Below are 24,613 nucleotides of genomic sequence, written 5' to 3'. Positions count from 1 at the left end.
GTGTTTACGAGATCAAGAAACCAATAAAGATATGTACGGTGTGTCTGACGCCGGATGTTTACCCGGGGCTTAAGTGGACTGTACTAGTTTGTGTAAAGGACGAAGGGGTTTGCTGAGGAAAATCTGATTTCACTACAGACAAAAAAAAGTCAATCAGTGTTGGTTTCATATTCGTTCTGGACACTGTGTCCAAAAGTAATTGGAAACATAATTACTCTGGACATTCATTGTAGATGCAAGAACACAACTCGAAAACTCGCATCGACAGGGATTTATTAATGTTACGATTTTCGGTAGTCGGTGACAAGTCATTGGCTTATTATCGTTGACATGACTCGGTCCATCGATGAGGTTTAAGAAACTAAAAGAAACAAAATGATTCTTTTAGCTAATACATCAATTACAGCATTTAAATATAACTTTTCTGAATTTTCAAATATAGGATTTCATAATTATCAAATATAGCTATTCAAAATTGTTAGGTAAAACGTTTGAAGATTGTCCGACAACGCATTTGAGTAACATGCTTCAATAGCAGCTTTCTATCAAAATACACAATAATAATGGTCAAAATATTCCCATGATAACTCCAACAACATATACTATTCAAATGTCATATAAAGTTATACAATGTATGATTAAAAGTACTCACATTTGTGTTGCCATACGGAGAGATTTGCAGACAGCCAAGTGACCATGTGGATAGCACAGTGAATCAGCCTTTGCATGAAGATTTTGTGCAAGGGTTAGGTCATGTGACCATCAATAATGAAAATGAGGCTATATATTTACTAATTAAATTTACAAAAGTTTTGCCATTACGCTGGATTTGAACCCTAGCTCTTTGGATCACAAGTCTAATGTGTTAACCACTAGGCCACCGTACAATACACTCATTCATGCCTGGTTTAACAATGCTGAACATTACTGAATATAACATAACTTGTATTTAGCATTAACACACCCGGCCCGTTAAACACACCTAGGGTGTTTAAGACAAAACAATACAATAATGCGAAATACCTAACTGGTCTTGACAACACTTAATACCTGAGATAATCAAGTTATTCTGCAGCAGGTACGAGCAATACTAGTTTGTGAATTGGCCTTCGGAGATCTGAACCTCTTGTCTTGAGGGTCACACTTCTGACAAAGCCACGACTGTCGGGTTCAGTGTCCACAACGCGAGCCATGAGCCAAGCATTCCTGGGGAGGTTATCGTCCTTGACCAGAACAATATCGTTTACCTTGAAGTTCCTTTTTGGAGCTTGCCATTTCTGACGTTTCTGAAGTGTTAAAAGGTACTCCTTTCTCCATCTACTCCAGAAAAGCTCTGCCAAGTACTGTACACGTCTCCATCGGCGGCGTGCGTAGACATCAGATGCCTGAAATACTCCAGGTGGTGGAATGTACGCACTGGATCTTACCATCAGCAAATGGTTGGGTGTCAATGGTTCTACATCTGACGGATCACTGGACATTGTTGTCAGAGGCCTAGAATTCAAAATCGACTCAACTTCACACAGGAGTGTTCTATACAGCTCATCATCAAGGCGTTGACTGTATTCTTGGAGAAGCGGGCTGAGAACACCACGGACAGACCGTATCAGCCTTTCCCATACACCTCCCATATGACTGGCTGAAGGTGGGTTGAATTTCCAGATGATGTTCAGTTTCAACAAGTAATTGTGAACTTCAGACTGGTCGATTTCATCAAGTGCATGACAAAGTTCCTTGGCTCCACTAGTGAAGTTTGTGCCGTTGTCACAAGAGATCTCTTTGACTGCTCCTCTGCGGGCGATAAAACGTCTAAGAGCATTAATAAAGGAGTCTGTATTTAAGGAGTTGGCAGTCTCTATGTGAACAGCTCTGCTAACCATGCAAGTAAACAGGACACCATACCGTTTTACTTCCTTGCGTCCTTCTCTGACGGTGTGAGGGCCAAAACAATCTAGTCCAGTGCAGGTGAATGGTGGAGATGGCTGTACCCTGTTGGTCGGGAGATCGGACATAATCTGCTGACCGGTGGACATCTTTAATCTCCTACAAAGTACACATTTGTTCAAAATACTTCTGACAGCAGAATTAGCGTTTGTAATCCAAAATTCCTCTCTTAGTGCAGACAGGACATGGTTTCTACCAGCATGACCTAGTCTCTCGTGTACATCACGAACAATCAGATCGGATAGAGGAGACTTACGTGGCAATAGGACAGGATGCTTCATGGTGTCGCTGATGTTGGCATTGCTCAAACGACCTCCAACTCTGAGTAAACCATCCACAAAGCATGGGCAGAGATTGCGGACAGGACTACTTCTTGGTAGTACAGTGGGTCGATAACCCATTTCTGTGTTCTTAGAGAGGATTGAGATTTCTGAGCCATACTCCATGTGCTGAACAAAGGAAAGAATACTCTCCTCAGAGTCTATGAGTTCTTGAAGTGACAAAAGAGCGTTAGCTGAGGGCTTTCCTTTTTGAGACTTGCTTTTCAGAAAGTTGAAGAACCTGCGATAGATTGCGACTGCTCTTTTCAGTCTGTACCAGGATGAGTAATAATTGAGGAGTTTACTAACAACATCTCCAGGGGAATCCGCTGTCTCATTCAACGTTGACATCACAGCAGCTTCAATTGTTTTCTGAGGTTCCGAAATTGATTTTGAATCAGGCATTCTCAAGAACTTTGGACCATTGAACCATTCAATGGATTTCAGGAACTGTGAGCAGCTAGATCCTCGAGATGCAATGTCAGCTGGGTTGGTTTTGGAATCGACATACTTCCACTGTTCTGGTGTACTGAAGTCCCTGATAAGCTTCACTCGGTTGGCGACGAACACTGGAAATCTGTTCTTTTCACTGCGAATATACTGCAGAACAGTTGTTGAATCTGTGTAGTAGGTGACACGGTCAATGTTTACATCCAGTTCCCGCAGGAGAAATTGTCCTATTTTCACAGACACAGTAGCAGCTGTCAGTTCTAATCTGGGAATAGTCAGGGTTTTCAAAGGAGCCAGTCGAGCTTTGCCCAGGAGAAGTGTTGTGTGGATGTTTCCATTTATGTCAAAAAAGCCTAATGTATGCAGAGCAACCATATCCTGTGGAGCTAGCATCAGAGAAGATATGTAACTGTTGAGACAATACATCACCAAAATCAGGAGGCTTCAGACATCTTCTAACAGTTAGACCTTTGAGCATTTCGACTTCCTGGAGCCAATTTGTCCATCTGCCTGCGAACTCCATACCGATGTTGTCATCCCAGCCTAGATCCTTGTCCTTACACAAGTCTTGAAGGATTCTTTTAGCAGGCAGCAGCACCGGTGCGACGAGACCTAGAGGGTCATACAAGGAGGACACCATGGACAGAATTCCTCGTCTAGTAAACGGCTTCTCTGGCAAGTCAACCGTGTACTTGAAGCAATCCAGCTTGGTATCCCACTGCAGCCCCAGTGCTCTCTCCATGGGAATATCATCTCGACTGAGGTCAACGGCTTGAATCTCCTTGGAGCGATGTTCTTGAGGAATGGAGGACAGAACAATCTTGCTGCTGCTTGTAAACTTTGTCAAGTTGAATCCACCATCCGCACATGCAAGCTTTACATTCTTTATCAAGTCACTAGCACACTCATCAGACTCCACAGATTTCAAGCAGTCGTCGACATAGAAATTGCGTTCTATCGTTTGTGCAACCTGGTCATCATAGTTAGATCTGGACTTGGCTCCTGTGCTTTTCAGGGCATAATTGGCAACAGTGGGAGAGGATACAGTTCCGAAAGTGTGCACAGTCATGCGGTACTCCTTCAGCTCACTATGAACATTACCATCAGGCCACCACAGAAACCGTAGATAGTCCTGGTGCTCCCGTGGAACCTTGACTTGATGAAACATGGCCTCTACATCTCCCATGAAGGCAACTTGGTCTGATCTGAAACGAGCTAAAACACCAATGAGAGAATTGGCAAGATCGGGGCCTTGTAGAAGAACATCATTGATTGATAAACCTCCATACTTGGCGCTACAGTCAAAGACCACTCTGATCTTGTTCAGCTTTTTCGGATGATACACTCCATGGTGTGGCAGATACCAGACGCGTCCAGGTTGGCAAGTAATCTCGTCTGCAGGAACTTCAATGGCATAACCCTTTGCCAGCAGTGTATCCATGAATGCAACATAATCTTTATGATACTGTGCATTGCTCATCATCTTTTTTCTTTTGCCAAAGTACCCTTTTGACAGCTTGCTCCCTGTTTGATGGCATATTTAAATCGTTACAAAAAGGAAGAGGAATTTCATAATGCCCATCTACGAACCTCAATTTTTCCTCGGTCTCCTTTATAAATCTTTGATCTTCAATGGAATAGCCTCGTTCACCAGGGACTTTCCCAACATCAGCCTCGTTAAAGTCTAGTTCAAACAACTTCAGCACAGTGTCAGGGGTGATGCATTCTGATACCTTCTCATGTTCCTTTAGAACCACCATGTTGCAGACAACTGATTTGTCTTCCAAATTACACTTGAGCTGAAGAGGGCCATTTACTGTCCAACCAAGTTTGTACTTCACAGCAAAAGGTCCATTGCCAGATGATGGGGTGACTTCAAGAGGTCGAAGACCATCTGAACAGTTACTGCCGATAAGAAGGCCAATATTCAGGTCTGGTCGATACAGCGGCATCATTTCAGCAACATTCTTGAGACCTGGTAGTTGCATCAAAGCATCCGATTTAGGAATATTGTCGTGACCAACGGGCATTACATCTTTACAAAATGTGCGTGGCAAACTAACAAACTGTCTATCAGAGAGGTCAGAGATCACAATATCTGATACCACTGTTGTGTTGATGAGGTCTGTTCCGTTCATCGTTTGCAACCTCAGCAACGTTGGTGATGACTTTGCTTGAAGTTCATCCTTCAGTCCTTCTGTGATGAAGCATCCTGTGCTGCCGTTGTCCAACATGGCGTACGTTTGCACAACCCTATCGCCTCCATTCTGTCGGACGTTAACAGGAAGTATAGGTTGTAGCACAGTCTCTTTAACCTTGAATCGTTGATTGTCACAGAACGTAGCTCCAGTGATGACATTAGACTCGCCAGTGGATGACTTCTCTTTGGAAACATAGTCCGGTTGCCCCTGTCTTGACTGAAAATTGTAATCATGTAAAGCAGTAGGATGACGTTTGCCACAGTGTTTACAAGTTCTTTTTTTCATGCAACCCTTTGAAATGTGGTTAAGTCCATAACAACTGTAACACCGGTTACTCTCCTTCAAATACTCTCGTCTTTCAGAAAGTGTCTTTTGTAGAAATAACTTGCAATCGTCAAGATCGTGAGACTGTTTACAGTGGAAGCAAGAGATGCCTTTGCTTTTACTTTGTGATTCACTTCCGATATGAGTAGCGAAACTTGTGGATTGAGACTTGTTTGATTGTTTATACTTATCAGAGAACCTATCCTTACGACTTGTATCATCATGTTTGGAGAGCAGTGCCTGTTTACTGTAGAGAGGTTCATTTGCAGATCTTGCAGCGAAGTCGATGAAGTCAACGAGATGCTTGAACTCCACTTCCTCCTGCCCATTCAGTTTCATAGTCGTAACGCGATCCCTCCACCTGCTTTGGAGATACGCCGGGAGCTTCAAAACAACACACTGCATGTTTGGTGCATGATTAAGGACAATCATATGAGAAATACCTCTCATTACATGATAACACTTTGTCAGAAGAATAGAGAATTGCTTGAGTCCTACGTTGTCCTCATTCTTTAGATTAGGCCAAGTACGAATCTTGTTCATATAAGCTGTCGAGATTCTATAAGGATCACCATACTCTTTGCAAAGCAGGTTTCTTGCAGCAGCATACCCTGCTAAAGGATCCATATGAAGACAACCAGATATAAGATCTTTGGGCTCACCTTGAAGTTGTTGATCGAGGTAGTAAAGTCTATCTGCCTCACTTGACGTATGTGGAGCAATCCTGGCATCGAACGCCATGAGGAAGGCTGAAAACTCTGTCGGGTCTCCTGTGAACTTGGGCACTTCCGGTTTGGGAAGAAACATAGCATGGGACATCTGTCTTTGTGTCTCTAGAACAGCATGGTTAAACAATGAGGACTGATTATCAACAGCAATACTAGCACCTGGATTTTGAGAGGTATGATTCAATGAGCTCTGATTTACTGGCAAAAAGTCTGCTGCAGAAGGGTTAATTTTCTGTTGACTGATCTGATTGTACTGTGACGACGGAGTCGTGACAGATCTTAATGTGACAGTGGGATCACCTAGACATTGACCTTGACCTGCAGCATCTGCCTCAGAGTACACCTTCTCTTTCGCCGCTGTCTTAGCAATCTTGGTATCAAGCTCCACTTCTTTCAGCTTCATCTCAGCCTGGGCACGAGCTTGGAACATGGACTTCTCTGCAAGAAGCTCTGCAAGTTTCGCTTTTTCATGAGTATGTGAAGATTTAACTGAACTTGATTTACCAGAACGGTGTGAATATTTAGACTTAGAAGATCTATTAGTACTCACTGAACCTTTCTGTGACGCAGATTCATGTAACTCATTAGCCATTTTCTCTCTGCACATAGGACCCAGCTTACTAACGAGTCTCTGAAGCATAGGAATGATGATTCCTTCTCATTCGAACTCTCTCACCAAAGCTCTATCTTCTTCCTCAAGTTGACTGCAATACAAATCTACACATGATTTATAATATATCAACAAATCATTAAAGTTGTCAAGACCAGATTTCACTAAATGCAAGTTGTCAATGTTTTCTTTCAAACGATCAAGTTCATTTTTACTCTTAGTACATGCTGATAAAGAAGAAACAGTCTTATTTCTCAAAACTCTCAAATGTTCAATTCTGCCTTTTTCTGTAACAGTTCTGTTTTGACGTAACTGCATCCCAATATTTGTCGACACTCTCGCGGTGTTCTCACTATCACCGACACCACCACTGTCAGTGTTCACATCACCAACCATGGACGTTGTTTGCCCCTCAGAAGAATGACGACGTGACCATTCCTCGCTGTAGAGGTGACTATCATCATCAACGTTGCCCTGTGACGCCATGCCTCACCCTTGAACCTTGAGCACTCCAGACGTTTACACACGTTACACGGTGGTGTAAAACTTGTAAAGATATCAGCAGCCACTGCTAAACGTTGGATGCTGCTGACCACCCATGTAACACTTGACTGTCTGCAAATTTTCTTAAACAAATGTAGATGCAAGAACACAACTCGAAAACTCGCATCGACAGGGATTTATTAATGTTACGATTTTCGGTAGTCGGTGACAAGTCATTGGCTTATTATCGTTGACATGACTCGGTCCATCGATGAGGTTTAAGAAACTAAAAGAAACAAAATGATTCTTTTAGCTAATACATCAATTACAGCATTTAAATATAACTTTTCTGAATTTTCAAATATAGGATTTCATAATTATCAAATATAGCTATTCAAAATTGTTAGGTAAAACGTTTGAAGATTGTCCGACAACGCATTTGAGTAACATGCTTCAATAGCAGCTTTCTATCAAAATACACAATAATAATGGTCAAAATATTCCCATGATAACTCCAACAACATATACTATTCAAATGTCATATAAAGTTATACAATGTATGATTAAAAGTACTCACATTTGTGTTGCCATACGGAGAGATTTGCAGACAGCCAAGTGACCATGTGGATAGCACAGTGAATCAGCCTTTGCATGAAGATTTTGTGCAAGGGTTAGGTCATGTGACCATCAATAATGAAAATGAGGCTATATATTTACTAATTAAATTTACAAAAGTTTTGCCATTACGCTGGATTTGAACCCTAGCTCTTTGGATCACAAGTCTAATGTGTTAACCACTAGGCCACCGTACAATACACTCATTCATGCCTGGTTTAACAATGCTGAACATTACTGAATATAACATAACTTGTATTTAGCATTAACATAACGGTTTAAGTCCCAGCACACTTCTCTACCAATGTGTTCTCTTTGTGCATGGTTCCCCTGGTGCCATTTATACCATGAACGTTTTTCCATTTGCTAATTGGAGACAGGGTTATGAAGAAACTGCTTCCATACATTTAAATGTTCTTTCTAGGGTTATTTCAGCATTCCGTAATTATTTCAGGTGAACAATTGACTAGCCACCGATGGGGCAGGATGCGCTCACATTTTCGCGAACACGTGGTACCGTAATTATTTCATAGTGATTCATAAACACATGGTCCGTCATCGCATGGCGACAATCACTGGATTGTTTGGTTCAGACTGGATTGTTTACAAACAACATCGTGCAGCAGTAACACTGCTGAAACAAATACACACTGACAATCTTATCATGATACTTCTATGTCATCAGAACTCTTGTAGATTCTATTACAATACGCATTAACATTATCAGAATCTTTTAAGTTTGTGGATGTGACTTTTAATGGCCAAAAGGATTTGTCACTTCTATGACAGCAAATGAAACGAAACTCTTGTAGATTCAATCTCTGATAACTCACTAACGTCCGACATGAAAACATGTCTGTACGTGTCGGCGCCGCTAACTAAGTATGCTGCGAGATGTTTCTTAGATATTACTCAATAGAGATCATTTGAGATCATTTCAAGTAATTGCCTTGCCTCTTGCTATTATGTCTATATGGCAGTTAGTATCTTAAGATCCGTGAGAGTGGTAGTCCGTCTGTAATCGGTAAAGCCTGCTTGTGAGGTAGTCCTCCAATGTGAGTGTTGTTCGCTTAGAAACACACGTATATCAAAGAATATCAAAAGTACCTCTTCCATAAACCTGAGAAACTGTTCGGATATCTATGGGTAACAACGTCCGGGTTAGTGGGGTTCGTTTTGTTCAGAGATACGCTCACTGGTGAAACGAAGTGCAGATCTATGTGGATACAGATTTATCCTTTCCAATGCGTCGTCACATTTTCAGGTAATAAGAAACCTACGATTGCTGCTGTCGTCCAAAGGTCTCATTCCGTGTACTCTGTAATGTTGAGCAAGGCATAAACAGTCTGTCATTACTTCCCATGAAGCGGCATTTTCTTGAGCTTCTGTGATGATGAAAATGGTCCAGAACTCTGCCCTTCGTAATGAGGTATATCATCGTGGGTGGACATTGTCGAAGTATGCATGCATTTTCATAGAAAAAGATGTTCGTGACGCTTTCTTCACGTATGAACTTGTCTTGCATTAAATAGGCGACACGAAGATAGTGAGAGTTTTCTATTTAATTGTAGCCAAGTACATGACATGAATAGCTAAAAGCAATGAATACGAATGCTGACTTCCTGGTGCTTGTCACGAATGCCAGAAAGGTTCCTTAGGCGTGACGGAACCTACACGACTACTTTCAATTGTTTTGCCGTTCACAAATAGGATTGTCTGTCATGAGTGTTCTGATGCTCTGATAGGACATGCTCTCCCATCTCCAGGTCATCCTAGTGTTATTGTTAATGCAAGAGGTTTGTCTGCCAAGGAACTTTCTTTTGATCATTTACTTTTAGCAGGCACATATCGATGACGTGCCAGTGGCACCAGCATGAGTAGATTAACAACATGATATTAAATTATTCGAATGCAATTGATCAGTTCCATAACTCTTGGCAAATAACATATCCTTGACTGATTCATATCCAACAAAGTTGTCATTGCAGTTGTTATTTAAACATGCATTTTTGGTTGGAACATAATGTTGGTTTGGCTTTAGCAGGGGTCCAGAAGGTGCCATTTAACCTTCCATTTCAAGCCTGTTTAAGTCAAATTCCTTCTGTAAATAACCAAAGTAATACTAGCTTTTTCGTTGTCTAGCACATCAGAAATTCCCAGTATTTCCAAGATTGTATGATTTACCAAATAGAACACAGTGCGTAACAGTCAAATGCTTCCTCATTATCAAGAAAGACGCATCAGATCGGTGGTTCCTATTCTAGTGGTCATCCAGATTACGCCCTATATCTTATCCATTGCGATCAGACAGTCAACCAATCATCTGAATGCAGACTGTGGTGCTTTAAACTATTTAAAACAAACTATTCTATGGAACAATCCTAACCCACATCTTGACAATGCCTATACTTACACAAGTCCAGAAAATGTTATACATACGGTGTTCTGTGAGATGTAAACAAACAGGGCATGACATTAAACTAATTTGGTTCACTGTCCACGAGACGGAGTGATCATATTGTTTATAAAATGACCCATGGCTCTACCTACAGTGTGGGACGTACGTCAAATCAATGTGTTTACGCGATCAAGAAACCAATAACGATGTGTACGGTGTGTCTGACGTCGGATGTTTACCCGGGATTCAACTGGAGTTTAAATGTTTGCCTAAAGGACGAACAGGGCTGCAGAGGAAATTCCAATTTGACTGCAGACAAAAACAATCAATTGGTGTTGGTTTCATATTCGTATCAACTCCAGGCACACACTATGCTCCAGGCACCACTTACTGGAAAGAACAGGTGCTTTCCTCAATACCTTCAGTCACTCAGATGCTGGCAGTACCACGGTTAAACAAGCATACCCTCAACTATTTCGGAAGACGATAACAAGCGGACACATTGTTAAAGTCTGGACTAAATTGTTGTAATAAAAACGTATTTAAATGTAAGAAGAGAAGGTTTACCTCAATGAGCCGTCAAGGAGGACTATGTTTTCGTTGGATATTTTTATTCCAGCAACACATTGTAACTATGTGGAGAATGAAACAACGACATTCAGCGTGACATAAGGATAAGAATTTAACGTATACACAATACTCCGTTAATTTAACAGGGCATTCGTTAATCCAAAGAATTTGAGGTACGGGTGGGAGTCCATTGTATTTTGATGTACTATGGCATAAATATGTCCTTTTCTTAGCATAGTCAGAAGATTGTGGCAAAACAAAACCAGAAAAATACGTGAAAATGTCGGAAGGTTATAACACAGTTAAGAAAATATCCAAAGCAATGTTCATGTGCTAATGTGCGTTTAAAATTTATAAAATTAATAGAAATGAAACGCGAAAGTTCGAACAAAATGTATAAAACAAAATGTTTGCTAGCAAAGTGGCAACACCAGGCTGTCATAAGAACAAATGCCAAAGAAAGCACAACCCTGTATTTTTAAACATATTTATTGAAAACCTTACCTTTCAAAGTAAAGGGAAGATATTCTTACCTTTCAAAGTAAAGGGAACATATTCAAATGTAAACGTAAATAAATGACATAGTCGTTGAATCATAATTGTTCAGGTCGCTGTGTATGTTTGTCGGATGCCATGAGTGACGTCGGATACTCTTACCAATCGTGAACAGCTGCTGGTGTTATCACTTTTTATAGTGAACACATGTTCATGAGATAATCAGAATCCTACTATAGCCTCCTGTGGCTTCTTTCACTCTTATACAGTTATCCTCAGTGTCAGGCAGATATAGGTAAAAGATAAAATGGGCGAGTTTAGATTCCTGACGATTCCTCTCTATCTGGTCAATTAGTCTCACAAGGATCAAGCTTCTATGCGCTGCAGTATTTCATAAGCATTGATCTTAACCTATATCCACCAACAGACAATGCATTGTCTGATCAAAGGGTTCAGTCTCATTAATACACTGTCCGTGATTCTAACAGAGCTTTTACTTCCCACAAGAGATCTCGCCGGATGGCGTTCTCTGACACTATTGATTGTCAGAATTCCAATTCAGCATTCCGAACATGACACACTATATGCAGAAAAAACACTTCTCTAGCAATGTGTTTCCTTTTATGGTTAGTTTCAGGATAATGTTACCATTCAAATGAACAACTGGTGGTATCACGTTTTGATAGTGAACACTTGTTCATGAGATAATCAGAATCCTACTATAGCCTCTTGTGGCATTTTTTACTGTTATACAGGTATCCTTAGTGTCAGGCAGGCATACGTAACTGATACAATGGGCGAGATCAGATGGTTCCTTTCACAAGCGGGCACCTTGCATTCAGCGAGAATTCCATCCATGTTCTGCACGTCCTGAAGTCTTCATCTCTCAATTCCTCCCTGACTGGTCAATTAGTTCAACATTCCCAACATTAGAAAACCTGACTGCACACTTCGCTATGCTTCATTTAGTTTTTAAGTTAGTTACCCTGGTACCATTTATGCTGTGAACGGTTTGCCATTTGCTAATGACTGTTTTTTACCAAAAGGGAAGCGCTGGTGATATTCTTGTAGTTTCAAGGTTGTACCACGTGAAAATACATGTACTGTATGTTGTCATTTGAAATCATTCCTGATATCCGTGTGCCAGTGTTCTTCCCTATTGCTATAATGACAATATATGCATTCTATGGAATGCAGTTGCCAATAACAATGGCAGTATAAAATGCTGCTCAACGGTGACTGTCCACATTTGAAGGTACAGGTACGACATACTCTTCCAATACTAGATGTATCGAGAAAATAAAAATAATTGTTATTCCAACAGTATAACATATGCCGTTATACTTTAAAACATGTCATTGCAATGGAAGGGCATAAGTGTTTCTTTGATTATTGACGTTCGTACGTATTATGATGACGTTTCATGCCAATTATAGTATGACAATCGCAAAAGTGTTTTTATAGAAAACATGAATTATATTAAGATCCAACACACTTTTCAGATTTTAACAAACATGTTATTGCCATCATATGTTTTTGACGATAATGAACTTTATTGCTGTGGTATTGCAAAAGTATTAACAATATAAATTATAACAATAGTACAGCAAAATTGTTTTATAACAATAGCAAAAATGCTTCATCAAGATTCCCCTCTTACTTCATACCCTTATTAACGATGTAAAGGAAGAGGGAACCGTACTTGTTCCTATGGGGGTGGCACGTCCCTTTATGGTTTGCAGTCCTGTCTTCTGTACTGAATCAAGATCTGTCGTGTCCAACTAGACCAATCTCCTGGTTATTGCAGACAAATCGATTTGAAAAGACGGGAAAAGCGGGACCAAATACAGATTCAACACTTATATCTGTGTACAATCATTGATAGGAATGTGTGTTTCAATGAGGGGATCAAGGTTTTACAAGAAAGATATATGAGACAAGACGAATGCCACGACAAGTCATGGTGGTGTAGGTTGTGGTGCATCAACGTCACTAGTCATTTGTTTAACTTTATTCTCAGAGGAATCCCGAAATAGCCCTAAGCGTACTTAAGGGAGTCGTTCATGCTTGTGTTGGCGTTTCGTTGGGCTATCATGTTTTCATTTGCAGCAACATCTTTACTTCATTTTGAGCTTTCCTCCCACACGTGCACGCCTGACGTAGCGGAACTACTGTTGAAAGAGGCATTGAAGCAAACACACGTACGCTCACTATTTGTTTCTTGATCAAGTAAACAGTGATTGACGTGAGTCGAATACTGCAGCCAACGTCGCGGATCTATGTGAAAGAGATTAGATCACCTCTGTCTCCGGACAATGAACAGATTTAGTTCAATATCACATCTGTGTGTTGACGACACCTTACAGACCACTATGTGGGTAGCAGCGTGCGAAATAGTTTCCAGTTGGGCTAGCTATGCCTGAAAGGTACTAGCCCACAAAATAATACACTAGTCCAACATTCATTTGAATGAAGACATTAAGCTGCTAATATACCAGGCCATAATCTTGCATGATTTAAAAGTGTGTTCTAACTTAACTTAACAAAATGACCCCATAAAATTCACTGGCCATACGGACCAGTGACTGTGGAGATTTACTTGGCCGACTGGACTTTTACTACCCACGGGCTGGAGGGCCAGTGGCTATTTCGCACACTGGTGGGTAGCTTTCCGTTGACATGCAGATATGTTAAGTATCATGCTCACTGATGTCCCTTAAACTAACCTCGTCATTCAGATTGATTTGATTTTGAAAGAAGTACACCAACAGTCGTTGCAAAAGTGAGTGGAATATTGCAGAATGCGGCATAAAACTTAACTCACTCACCCCAGTTCAAAGGTCAGTCATCATTCAGTGTGATGGTGAACAACGGTCTGTCTTTTCTTCCAATGAAGCGATTTTTTCTTGCGCTTCTATAATGATGAAAATGATCCAGAACTCTAACTACGTAATAATAAATGGCGTCGTCGGTGAAAGATTGCCTGTGTGTTTATTGGAATCAGATTTTTGTGGCGCTTTCTTCTCGTATGTGTGTGGCTTGCATTAAGAAGGCGACACAAAGAGAGTGAGAATTCATCCCGTTCTATTTAGCTGAAACCAAGAACGTGGCACGCATAGCTGAAGGCAATGAATACGATTGCTGGCTTCCAGGAACCTGTCACGAATGTTGGCAAAATTCCTTATGGCGTGACGGCGCCTACAAGACCACTTTCAATTGCCTTGTTTTTCACACACACGATTGTCTGTCATCTGTCTGGGTGTACTGCGACGACGTGTGCCGATGCCGTGGCAGGACATGCCCTCCCATCTCCTTGGGGTCAGTGTTAAGACAAGAACTTTCTCTGCGAGGGAATTTTCTTTTGATCATTCTCTTTGCGTTGGCACATATTGATGACGTACCAGAGACACTGGTAAGAGTACATTAAAAACATGATATTACATTATTCGAATGCAAATGATATGTCACTATTTCAATTTCCTTTTGCAAATATAATATGCTTGACTGACTTATATCCAAAGTTCACATTGCAAATGCTATAAAATTGCCAATGGCCATATAAGTGAATATTGCTTGCAGTTTTAAGTATTGCACTTAGGAAAGTGGCTGTCTGTAAGGTAGGACAAAGATGATACTTTTTTTCTCAAAAAATCGATGTTTTATATAAATCAAAGGATTATTCACGGTTCTTCCAGCCATCAATGTATTGATTCCTTTTCTCTCTTGTTATAACAGAGAGTGCATTTTGCTGTTGTGTAAATTCTTCCAATGACTGAACGTATCAGGAGTCACCATCTTATCAACAGTGATTACTATGCATATATTCAAGAACATGACCTTTTTGCATGCATATCATTACGAACTGTGAGATTTAGCTTTGACTAAACACCTGTGATGTCACAAAAGATACTATTAGCCACAAAACGTTACGGTAGTCGTCAGTCCATAGGAACAACAACCAACTAAGGGAGCTGAGAGAGAACAAGAGTTGGATCATTCCGTGCGTAACAAGACATAATGATATGTCAAACACAAAAACAGGCCAAAAATGCTGATATTGACCTACGAATTCAGGCCTGTCAGAGTCCAGTGCTTCCAGAATGTAACCAGGGCGGTGGGGTAACCTAGTGGTTAAAGCGTTGGTTCGTCACGCTGAATTCGCATAGCCGGGTTCGATTCCCTACATAGGCACTATGTGTGAAGCCCCTTCCTCGTGTCCCTCACCGTGATATTGCTGGAATATTGCTACAAACCGCGTAAAACCATAATCCTTCACTCCCTCCAGAACATAACCAGACATTTTAGCAGCAAATTAGTGACATGATTTTGCTTATATACATCAGTGGGAAAATAGCTGTCAATAGACAGGTGTAGTCATGTGTTTCCTCCATTGTATGAATATTACCCTCATAGGGGCAGCATAATTTTATGAAATAGTGTAACTAATAAGGCTTGTATTATTATCAGTATGCCTCACTGGGAAGGAATGATGCACATTTATGAACACTTTTATAGTGTATACTCTTCCAGTTTCCATCAGAGGGGATTATCATTAGTATAATAACTGACTATATTGAAACATTTGATTAAATCTTTACAATGGTCAAGTATTCATCCAAGGAGGAAAGATAAAAAGCATCCTCATTTTCGATGAAGAGTTCATCAAAACATTAAACTCTATAATGTCAGAAGGTATCTCTACTAAAGTTTTCTTTTCGTACGTTACGTTGATATAGAGCATGTTTTCAACGTTTCATGAGCCACTGTTCCGCATAAGCATTCCTTTGATTTCTTTGAGGAATAATCCCTCCCACCTGATGCAGTATATAAATCATTATTTACATTAAGCATGTTGTCCATTGGAACATGTGGAAACGTAAAATATATGGGATGTTATTTTCAACTGGTTCCTGTATTTCAATACATTTGGTGATTTGGTACTGTCCAAGTCTTACAACAAGCATTTGTTTCACACTGTATATTATGTTGATGAGAGTGTTTTGATCTATATATCCTTGTAGGGTATCCCAATTGAAATAGAACGTATCATCTCATAAGTTCAATTGATTTACACTTACTACACCCCTGAGCTGGACAATAGTTAGAGTTTCATATTCTTCAAGAAACATGTGCCGAAGAATTTGAGCCATATATACCACAAGGGAAAATCTTTTCACAGTTCACAGTTCAAATACCGAGTCATGGCATAACATTTTACATGAAAATGACTTTCTCCCCGATGAATATATATTTAGATTAACAAAAAGCTGGAATACTGCTAAGTGAGGCGTAAAACTAAACTCACGATAATAACGATATTGCTGAAATACTGCCGATATGACTTTAAATGTTAACTCACTCACTCACAATAATACAATCACATTCAAAAATCGTTGTTCATCTGTTTTGACATAACAGCAATCATCTGCTTGTAGTTTTTGGACATGTTCCCAAAGGGAGAAATAACACTGCAGCCAGAAATATTAAGTTCATACAATAAAACGAATGGAATTACCTTTACCCAAACCTTGTCTTATGTAGAATAAATCATATTTAAAACCAGCAAAGCTTTCATTTGAGTACTTATAACTGCAGACTGAGTGCAGTATCCCTTAGAAATGCATGGCATTTCCAAGATTGTATGGTTTAGAAAATAGACCACAGTGCGAAATACGGGTGCCACAAGTGAGGCAAGGATACTTTCACCATTCGCGATACCCGTGAAGATCCGGGGTAGAATAGATATTTATAGCAAGGTAGTATATGCGTGGCAACTCGCTAGTCTCCCACAGCCTAATGACCTGGAACATGAATCGTAGATACCTAAACAAAATATACGGCTTCATGGCATCGTAACCTTAATGATCTTAATAATCCATTCTCATGCAGTCCTTGGTGTCAGGTAGACATAAGTAAAAGCGATCATGATGAAGGTCAGACGGTTCCTTTAACAAGCGGGCACCTTGCATTCAGCAAGGCTCTTGCCAAGTTCTGCAGGTGCTGAAGTCCCTGTCAGACAATTTCTTCATCATTGGTCAATTAGTCTCACCAAGGATCAAGCTTATATGCACTGCGATCTTTCATGAGAATTGATCTTTACGCTAATCCACCAACGCATTGTCTGAACAAAGGGTTTAGCTCATTAATTCACTGTCCGTGATTCTAACAAAGCTTTTCACTCCCTACAAGAGGTCTCGTTGGACGGCGTTCTCTGACACTATTGATTGTCAGAGTTCCAGTTCCACCTTCCCCACACAAGGCCGTGTGTGTAGAAGAACCTAACCATATAAATCCCAGCACACTTCTCTATCAGTACGCTTCCTTTGTGGTTAGTATCTCTGGTGCCATTTATGCTATGAACGGTTTGCCATTTGCTGATTGGGGACACCGTTATGTAGAAATTGCTTCTCCATGCCTTTGAATGTTCTTTCAGTAAATGAAAGGAACGCGATCATGCTGTCCTTGTAGTTTTAGGGTTGAATTGGCGCTAGAAAATACATTTAGATATCCGAATCAGATATCAAAGTCGATGGTATACCTAATAGTACATATGACCTGAAAACATTGTCTGTACGGGTCAGTGCCACTGGCCCAGTATGCTGCGTGTTATTTCTGAAATGCCATTCAGTCTTTGTACAATACTTTTAATACAGTACAGATATAATACACGCTGGCAGTCTTTACTTTTTCAACCAGAAGTTAAGTGTTTCAAAAGTCCAATAGTGATAAAAGACCACTTCGACAACAGACAACCTGATATCCCTCCCAATGCTGGGATTTGTTAAATCCATTTTACTCATATGATCTGAAAGCACATTTGTACATTACATGTACGAGTTATTCCAGAGAAGGTTGGGGGAGGGACGTGGAAACGCTTCAGCCACTGCATCCAAAGTCGATTAAAGATAACGTCAGCAAGTTTGTTTCTTTCTAAAATTAAGAGTGTATAAATAGTTTGTTTCAAAAGTCAGTGAACAAACACTGTATTACAGATTTGTCTTTCACGTTCTTCTTCCCATTCCTTCTCTCTGTTAACATAACACACGTCACATCATACATAACATCACATCATAACAGAAAGGGCATGCTGGTCTCACCAACTCATTGTTGGTGTGAGTTCTTTTCTGTCAAAGTTTCATCATTGTTACAACATTCAAGATTGCCATAATGCGAGAAGAAAATTACTCCGTATTACATATACAGTCCAGTGAACACTCCTCACTTGCCAACAATGTGAACCTTGGTGAATATGATAATTGTCTCTCTAGCTCCAGACATTACCAAACACTCAGAGTGTTATGTCAAAATAAGAATCATCGTGATATGCTAGGATTCAATATACATGACTTGGCTGGCATGTCTCTTCACAAATGGCGATGTGATCAAGTGTTTCAGCCAACACTATTTACATAATTTATCAAATGAATAATGTTTGTTCAGAAAATGTGTTGAACTTCCATATTACTTATGTGAACGTGCAAGTAAGCAGTTTATGGTTGTCAGTACAGACAGTACTTATATATAGTTCTTTTATACATTTATAAACATATTCATATCTGTACGGGTACATGAGTCAAAAAATGTTTCTGGAAGGCTTTTATATATTTGAATATATCTTTGGTCCATTTTCTCAGCAGGAAAAGCAAACTAATTCATCTCCGGTCAAGCACCTTTACATCCATGAAGATCAGGTTGGAATAGATCTTCAGCAGCTCATGATAATGTTCTTGGTGCTATGCGACTAAAGGCAGCGGGGTCATTCTGAGTGAATTCATACATGTCACCGTGTCCCTATTGCTCAGATAGATGATCAAGATTTCAATAACTGGTGTATCCATACTTCTGTACTTGATCACTTCAGATGAAAAGAGGTGACACCAGGGAATATACAACAGGTAGTAGTTATTTTTAAATATTCTCCTATAATTGCCAGTAGCCTTACATCTTACAATACTGACAGTACACATGTGTTCTAAGGATTAACTGTTTCCAGTGTCAATGGCAGTATAAAATACCATTGCAACCAGGAGTCCGAGATGATGATATTCACGTAGCAAAACAGTGGTGGGTCTTCCCAATGGTATCGCCCACGTTTTATCAAACAATTATAGCACAATTGCTCCACAAATGGTCCCCATCAATTGATACCACAACGGAACGCATTAAAAGAACAGAGAAACGTACTCAAATTAGTATGACACACACCCCATTTTGGTTTAAGAGTGTAGTTTGTCTAGTATACTGAACCAAAACCAGTAATACCTTTGTAATTCCTCCACCCAATCATTGATAGGGATGTTTGGTTCAATAAGAGGATCAGGGCGTTACATGGAAAATCTATGTGACAATGAATTCATTTGTTACAAGAAGGCATGAAGGTCTAGACTCTGAGGTGCATTAACGTCACTGGCCATTTGTTTAACTTTATTCTCAGAGGATTCCTAATATAGCCCTCAGCAAGCAACTCAGCAGCATGCGTTGGCGGTTCGTTTGGGTTATCATGTTTTCATTGCAGCTACATATTTGATTTATTTTCAACTGTCCTCCCACACGGACAGACACATGCACGCTTGTCTGGCGCAGCTGAACTAATGTTGAAAGAGTTATTGAACCAAGCACACGAACACTCATTATTTGCTTCTTCTGCCTAAAGACCACCATAAGTATTAACTTCCCGAGTGGTGCGGGGGATGTTTGGATATCATGTTCATTTATGTCCCTGGAACTCAACACGTCACTCAGATTGATTCGTTCTCGAATTTAGTGGACACCAGACAACTCGTTGCTGTGGCTGTCCGAGAGATGATATGTTTATATCCATGGTGAATGCTCTTATACACTCAACCTTCAAGAAAAAGATTCGGATTAATGAGTGAGTGAGTGGATGAGTGAGTTTAGTTTTACGCCGCACTCAGCAATATTCCAGCTATATGGCGGCGGTCTGTAAATAATCGAATCTGGACCAGACAATACAGTGATCAACAGCATGAGCATCGATCTGCTCAATTGGGAACCGATGCCATGCGTCACCCAAGTCAGCGAGCCTGACCACTCGATCCCGTTACTCGCCTCTTACGTTGGATTAATGAGGTTCATAATAGAAGTGCATGGCGTACAACCAAAGACGTGGCTTTAGTGCATAGGTTCACTCAGTTCATTCATTTTTTTCTGTAATGATAAGCGAGGCATAAATAGTGACTGTCTGTCTTTCATACCAATGAAACCACTTTTTCTGGCGATTCTGTGGTGCTGAAAATGGTCCAGAATTTTTTCCTTGGTAATGTAGTATGGCGTCGTCGGTGGAAGATTGCCTGCGTTTTGGTTGGAATCAGATTTTTGTGGCATTTTTCGTGTGAATGTGACTTGCCTTTAGAAGGCGACACGAATAGTGTGAGAATTTATCCAATTCTATTTAGTTGTAGCTAAGATGAACAGCTAAAAGCTATGAATACGAGTGCTGGCTTCCAGGGACTTTGGAAAGGTTCCGTATGGCGTGATCGGATCTTCCCGAAAGGCCACTTTCAGTTTGCAGCTAGGATTGTATGTTACATATGTAACTAACTGGGTGCATTGCAGGGGAACGTTTTCTGGTGTGTGGGCAGGATGTGTCCTCACTTCGATAGGTCACCACTGAATCAGAATAAACTTAAATCTATTTAAAGGCACCCTTACAAGGTTGGGGTTTTCATCCAACGACGAAGATCAAAACAATCGTCATCTTCCATCAACATTTCAACACAAAAGCGAGTTTTTGATTGTCAAGAGCTACTGTTCAACACAAACATTCCTTTGATTCTTTTGAGGTGTAGCACATGACCATTTACTTCTGGCTATATCAGGACGGATTATCTTGTTAATAGAGTGTTATTAACATTCTTTAGCTAGCTGTGATCAAACATTTTTCAGATTAATAAAGAACAGCATATGAATCATAAAATGCATTAAAATAGGCATGTTGGGCTATCATCCAAATGACCATGTTCTAGCCATCGCTTGTCAACCAGTCATCTAAATGTTGATTTCACATCACACACCAAGACAATGCCTTTTTTAAACTGGACATGCACACGTGTAGATAAGGATATACTTACAGTGTTGAGTGATGATATGCGGCTAAGAGCAACGGGACATTCTCGGTCCCTATTGCTCAGACAGATGTTCAAGATGTCAGTCACTGGTGTATGCATACTTCTGTACTTGATCACTTCAGATGAACAGTGGTTATATCAGGGAATATACAACAGATAGTAGGGGTTTTCTAAATATCCTCCTAAAATTGCCCATATCCTTACATCTCGCTATTGTCTCAATACGTATTCTCAGGAAAACAATAACTGTTGCCAATGTCAATGACAATATAAAATACCATTGCAATACTGCAACCAGGAGTCTGAGATGATAATATTCACGTACTACAACAGTGGTGGGTCTTCCCAATGGTATTGCAAACAATAGCACAATGCTCTATGAATGGTCTCCATCAATTGATACCACTACTTAAGGCCACAAAAGAACAGAAAACCGCATTCAAATTAGTGTGACACACTCCCGATTTTGGTTTGGGAGTCTTGTCTAGTAAAGTGAATCAAGATCCGTTGGTCAATCTGCTGGTGAATGCACACCGATCGATAGGAAACGACTGCCACTGTGAAAAGCGGAACCAAATGGAGATTCACATCACAGTAATATCTTTATAATTCCTCCGCCCAATCATTGATAGGGATGTTTGGTTCAATAAGAGGATCAGGGCGTTACATGGGAAATCTATGTGACAATGAATTCATTTGTTACAAGAAGGCATGAAGGTCTAGACTCTGAGGTGCATTAACGTCACTGGCCATTTGCTTAACTTTATTCTCGGGGGATTCCTAAAACAGCCTTCAGCAAACTACAATAAGACATCCATGCTTGCGTCGGCGGTTCGTTTGGGTTATCATGTTTTCATTTGCAGCTACATATTTGATTTATTTTCAGCTTTCCTCCCACACGGACAGACACATGCACGCTTGTCTGGCGCAGCTGAACTAATGTTGAAAGAGTAATTGAACCAAGCACACGAACACTCATTATTTGCTTCTTTAGGTAATAAACAGTGAGTTGACGTAAGTTGCATACTGTAGCCAGCAAAGTGGATCATTGTGAGAGCAATTAGATCAACCCTGTCTCTGGACAATTAACAGGTTCAGTTTAATGTCACACGGTGTGTTAACGTCAGTGTAAAGACCACCATGAGTATTAACTTCCCGAGTGGTGCGGGGGATGTTTGGATATCATGTTCATTTATGTCCCTGGAACTCAACACGTCACTCAGATTGATTCGTTCTCGAACTTAGTCGACAGTAGACAACTCGTCGCTGTCGCTGTCCGAGAGATAATACATTTATATTCATGGCGAAACTGCACTTAGTGGCCTTAGACAGGTGACACACTGTCAAGAATAAGACACACTAAAAGTGTCATAATGAAACACAAATTACAAAAATAGCGCTTTTTCTTCATAGAGTCGGAGGGTTAATGAACTATGATCAAATAGAGATGATAGCAGGTGTTCATGAAAAAGGTGAGGAGTGCACCCTACTTTACTGACGACAAAAGCATGTAAGAGCAAGGTAAGTGTTCACCTGAAGAAAAGAGAACACGTCTTAAAAGTTTAGGGAAATTTGTGATAGGATATGTGATATCATATCAGTTTCTAATTTCGTTGAATTCTGGGGAAATGATGACGATGTAATAATTGTTGATTTGCTTGATGGATCTTGTACAGCATTTTGTAACTGCCTGTCACTATATTCTCACAATTAACTGTATACTGATTCAGTGTATATTCAACTTGTAATATTGTTGTAATATGTACCCATCTTCATATTTTTGGAGGAAATAAAGATTATCTTACCACGGACGCTACAACCTAGGACTCCCACCTTCCGAACCGATACAAATGGTTTCCCATTTTGTTCGGATTAATGGGGTTCATAATAGAAGTGCATGGTGTACAAACAAAGACCTGCAACAGGTTTCATTCTGTGTCTTCTGTAATGATAAGCAAGGCATAAAACGTGACTGTCAGTCTTTCCTAGCACTGGCGCTTCTGTGCAGATGGAAATGGTCCAGAATTGTTCCTGGATAATGTAGTATGGCGTCGTCGGTGGAAGATTGCCTACGCTTTTTTTGGAATCCGATTTTTGTGGTGCTTTCTTCTCGTGTGAATGCGTCTTAATAATAATAATAATAATAATAATGTGGGTATTTATATAGCGCTACATCCAGGTACTAATACCCGCTCATGGCGCTACAATACTATAGGAAAAATATTTGTAAAAAAAGATTAAAAAAATATTTAGTTGTTGCTAAGATCATGACATGAATAGCTGAAAACAATGAATTCGAATGCTGGCCCCCTGGGACTTGTTTCGAATTTTGGAAAAGGCTTGACGGAATCTACAAGGCCATTTTCAGTTTGCAAATATGATTTTCTGTTCCATATGTATTTGACTGCAGGGGGACGTTTGCTGATGTGTTGGTAGGGCGTGTCCTCCCATCGCTAGGCCACCAATGAAACAGAATAAACGCAAAGGAATATAAGGATGAACATGTTTTTTATTGCTTTTTTATTGTTGAAGCGGTGCCGCTACAATAGATATGGCACTCTTGCCACTATACGTTTAACTGATTTATAACCAACACAGCTGACACTTCAAACGCCACATTGCAATGCCCATGAATGGGACTGTTGTTTACTGCCGGAAGTTTTGGACTCCGAAGTGAGCTATCTGTAGGGTAAGAAAATGTTGCGACCCATTGGTCAAGAATATACGCTTGTATGTCACAAATTTATCGCTTCCTTTTTCTGTCTGTTCGCTGGTATATCTGTGTAGATTCTCCGTCTGACTGTGGTAGAACACATAACTGGGTTATCATATGATTCACGGTGAGGAATAATGGGTTTTCATTATTCTTTTTTATCAAAAACACCTGTTGAAGTTTTCATCCAAAGAGAGCACAATCGTCATTTTCCATCAACTTTAATAAAACAAGAACTATCAGAGTCAGGAAAGTCACAAAATCTTGACTTAGAAGCGTCTTGTTGATTGTTAAGAGCTACCGTTCCACACAAAGATTGCACCTAACCATTTACTTCTAGCAAAATCAGGACATAATATCTTGCATTTGATTGTAAAAATTATGTACCTCTCTAATCTTTAGCCAGATGTGACGAAACATTTTCCAGATTAACGTTGAACAGCATATGGATTATAAAATGTATTAAAATAGATATGGTGTTCTATCATCCAAATGACGGCTTGTCTTATCCGTCGCTTACAATCATCTAAATGTAGACTTCACATCACACACCTAGACAATGCCTTATTGAACTGGACCTCCACACGTCTAGATACTCTTACAGTGTTCTGTGAGGTGTCATAAACAAACAAGATATGGTATTAAACTAATTTGGTTCATTGTCCAGGAGACAG

General features: G+C 40.1%; 2 protein-coding genes and 2 long non-coding RNA genes across 4 annotated transcripts; all 4 read right to left on the bottom strand.

Annotated features, from left to right (window-relative positions):
- Nucleotides 1–256: 256 nt before the first annotated feature.
- On the bottom strand, nucleotides 257–809 carry LOC124261128. Its single transcript, XR_006894262.1, has 2 exons — nucleotides 653–809; nucleotides 257–361 (listed from the first exon to the last, which is right to left on the bottom strand). It is a non-coding gene; the product is annotated as an uncharacterized LOC124261128 (long non-coding RNA).
- Nucleotides 810–1,064: 255 nt separating this feature from the next.
- On the bottom strand, nucleotides 1,065–4,155 carry LOC124261143. Its single transcript, XM_046695469.1, has 2 exons — nucleotides 3,240–4,155; nucleotides 1,065–3,100 (listed from the first exon to the last, which is right to left on the bottom strand). Exons 1-2 carry the CDS (start codon nucleotides 4,153–4,155, stop codon nucleotides 1,065–1,067), a joined length of 2,952 nt encoding a protein of 983 aa, XP_046551425.1.
- Nucleotides 4,156–4,171: 16 nt separating this feature from the next.
- LOC124261142 lies at nucleotides 4,172–7,063 on the bottom strand. Its single transcript, XM_046695468.1, has 2 exons — nucleotides 6,931–7,063; nucleotides 4,172–6,405 (listed from the first exon to the last, which is right to left on the bottom strand). Exons 1-2 carry the CDS (start codon nucleotides 7,061–7,063, stop codon nucleotides 4,172–4,174), a joined length of 2,367 nt encoding a protein of 788 aa, XP_046551424.1.
- A 178-nt stretch (nucleotides 7,064–7,241) lies between these two features.
- LOC124261158 lies at nucleotides 7,242–7,794 on the bottom strand. The gene is made up of 2 exons (XR_006894265.1): nucleotides 7,638–7,794; nucleotides 7,242–7,346 (listed from the first exon to the last, which is right to left on the bottom strand). It is a non-coding gene; the product is annotated as an uncharacterized LOC124261158 (long non-coding RNA).
- Between the last annotated feature and the right edge of the window lie 16,819 nt (nucleotides 7,795–24,613).

The sequence above is a fragment of the Haliotis rubra genome, unplaced genomic scaffold, assembly GCF_003918875.1.
Source record: "Haliotis rubra isolate DU_JTF1 unplaced genomic scaffold, ASM391887v1 Scf79, whole genome shotgun sequence".
Classification (NCBI taxonomy): domain Eukaryota; kingdom Metazoa; phylum Mollusca; class Gastropoda; order Lepetellida; family Haliotidae; genus Haliotis; species Haliotis rubra.
Note: the sequence above shows the minus strand (reverse complement) of the source record. Positions and strands in the feature narration are given on the sequence as shown.

Bases quoted from the DNA above. Each gene is read 5' to 3' on its own strand.
- LOC124261142 (XM_046695468.1), bottom strand. From the start codon at position 7,063: ATGGCGTCACAGGGCAACGTTGATGATGATAGTCACCTCTACAGCGAG. The intron at 6,406-6,930 runs GTGAGAACACCG...AGCTTCTTGCAG, and splicing joins CAGTGGTGGTGTCGGTGATA to AGAAGTCCATGTTCCAAGCT.
- LOC124261143 (XM_046695469.1), bottom strand. From the start codon at position 4,155: ATGGATACACTGCTGGCAAAGGGTTATGCCATTGAAGTTCCTGCAGAC. The intron at 3,101-3,239 runs GTATGGAGTTCG...CTCTGATGCTAG, and splicing joins AGGCTGGGATGACAACATCG to CTCCACAGGATATGGTTGCT.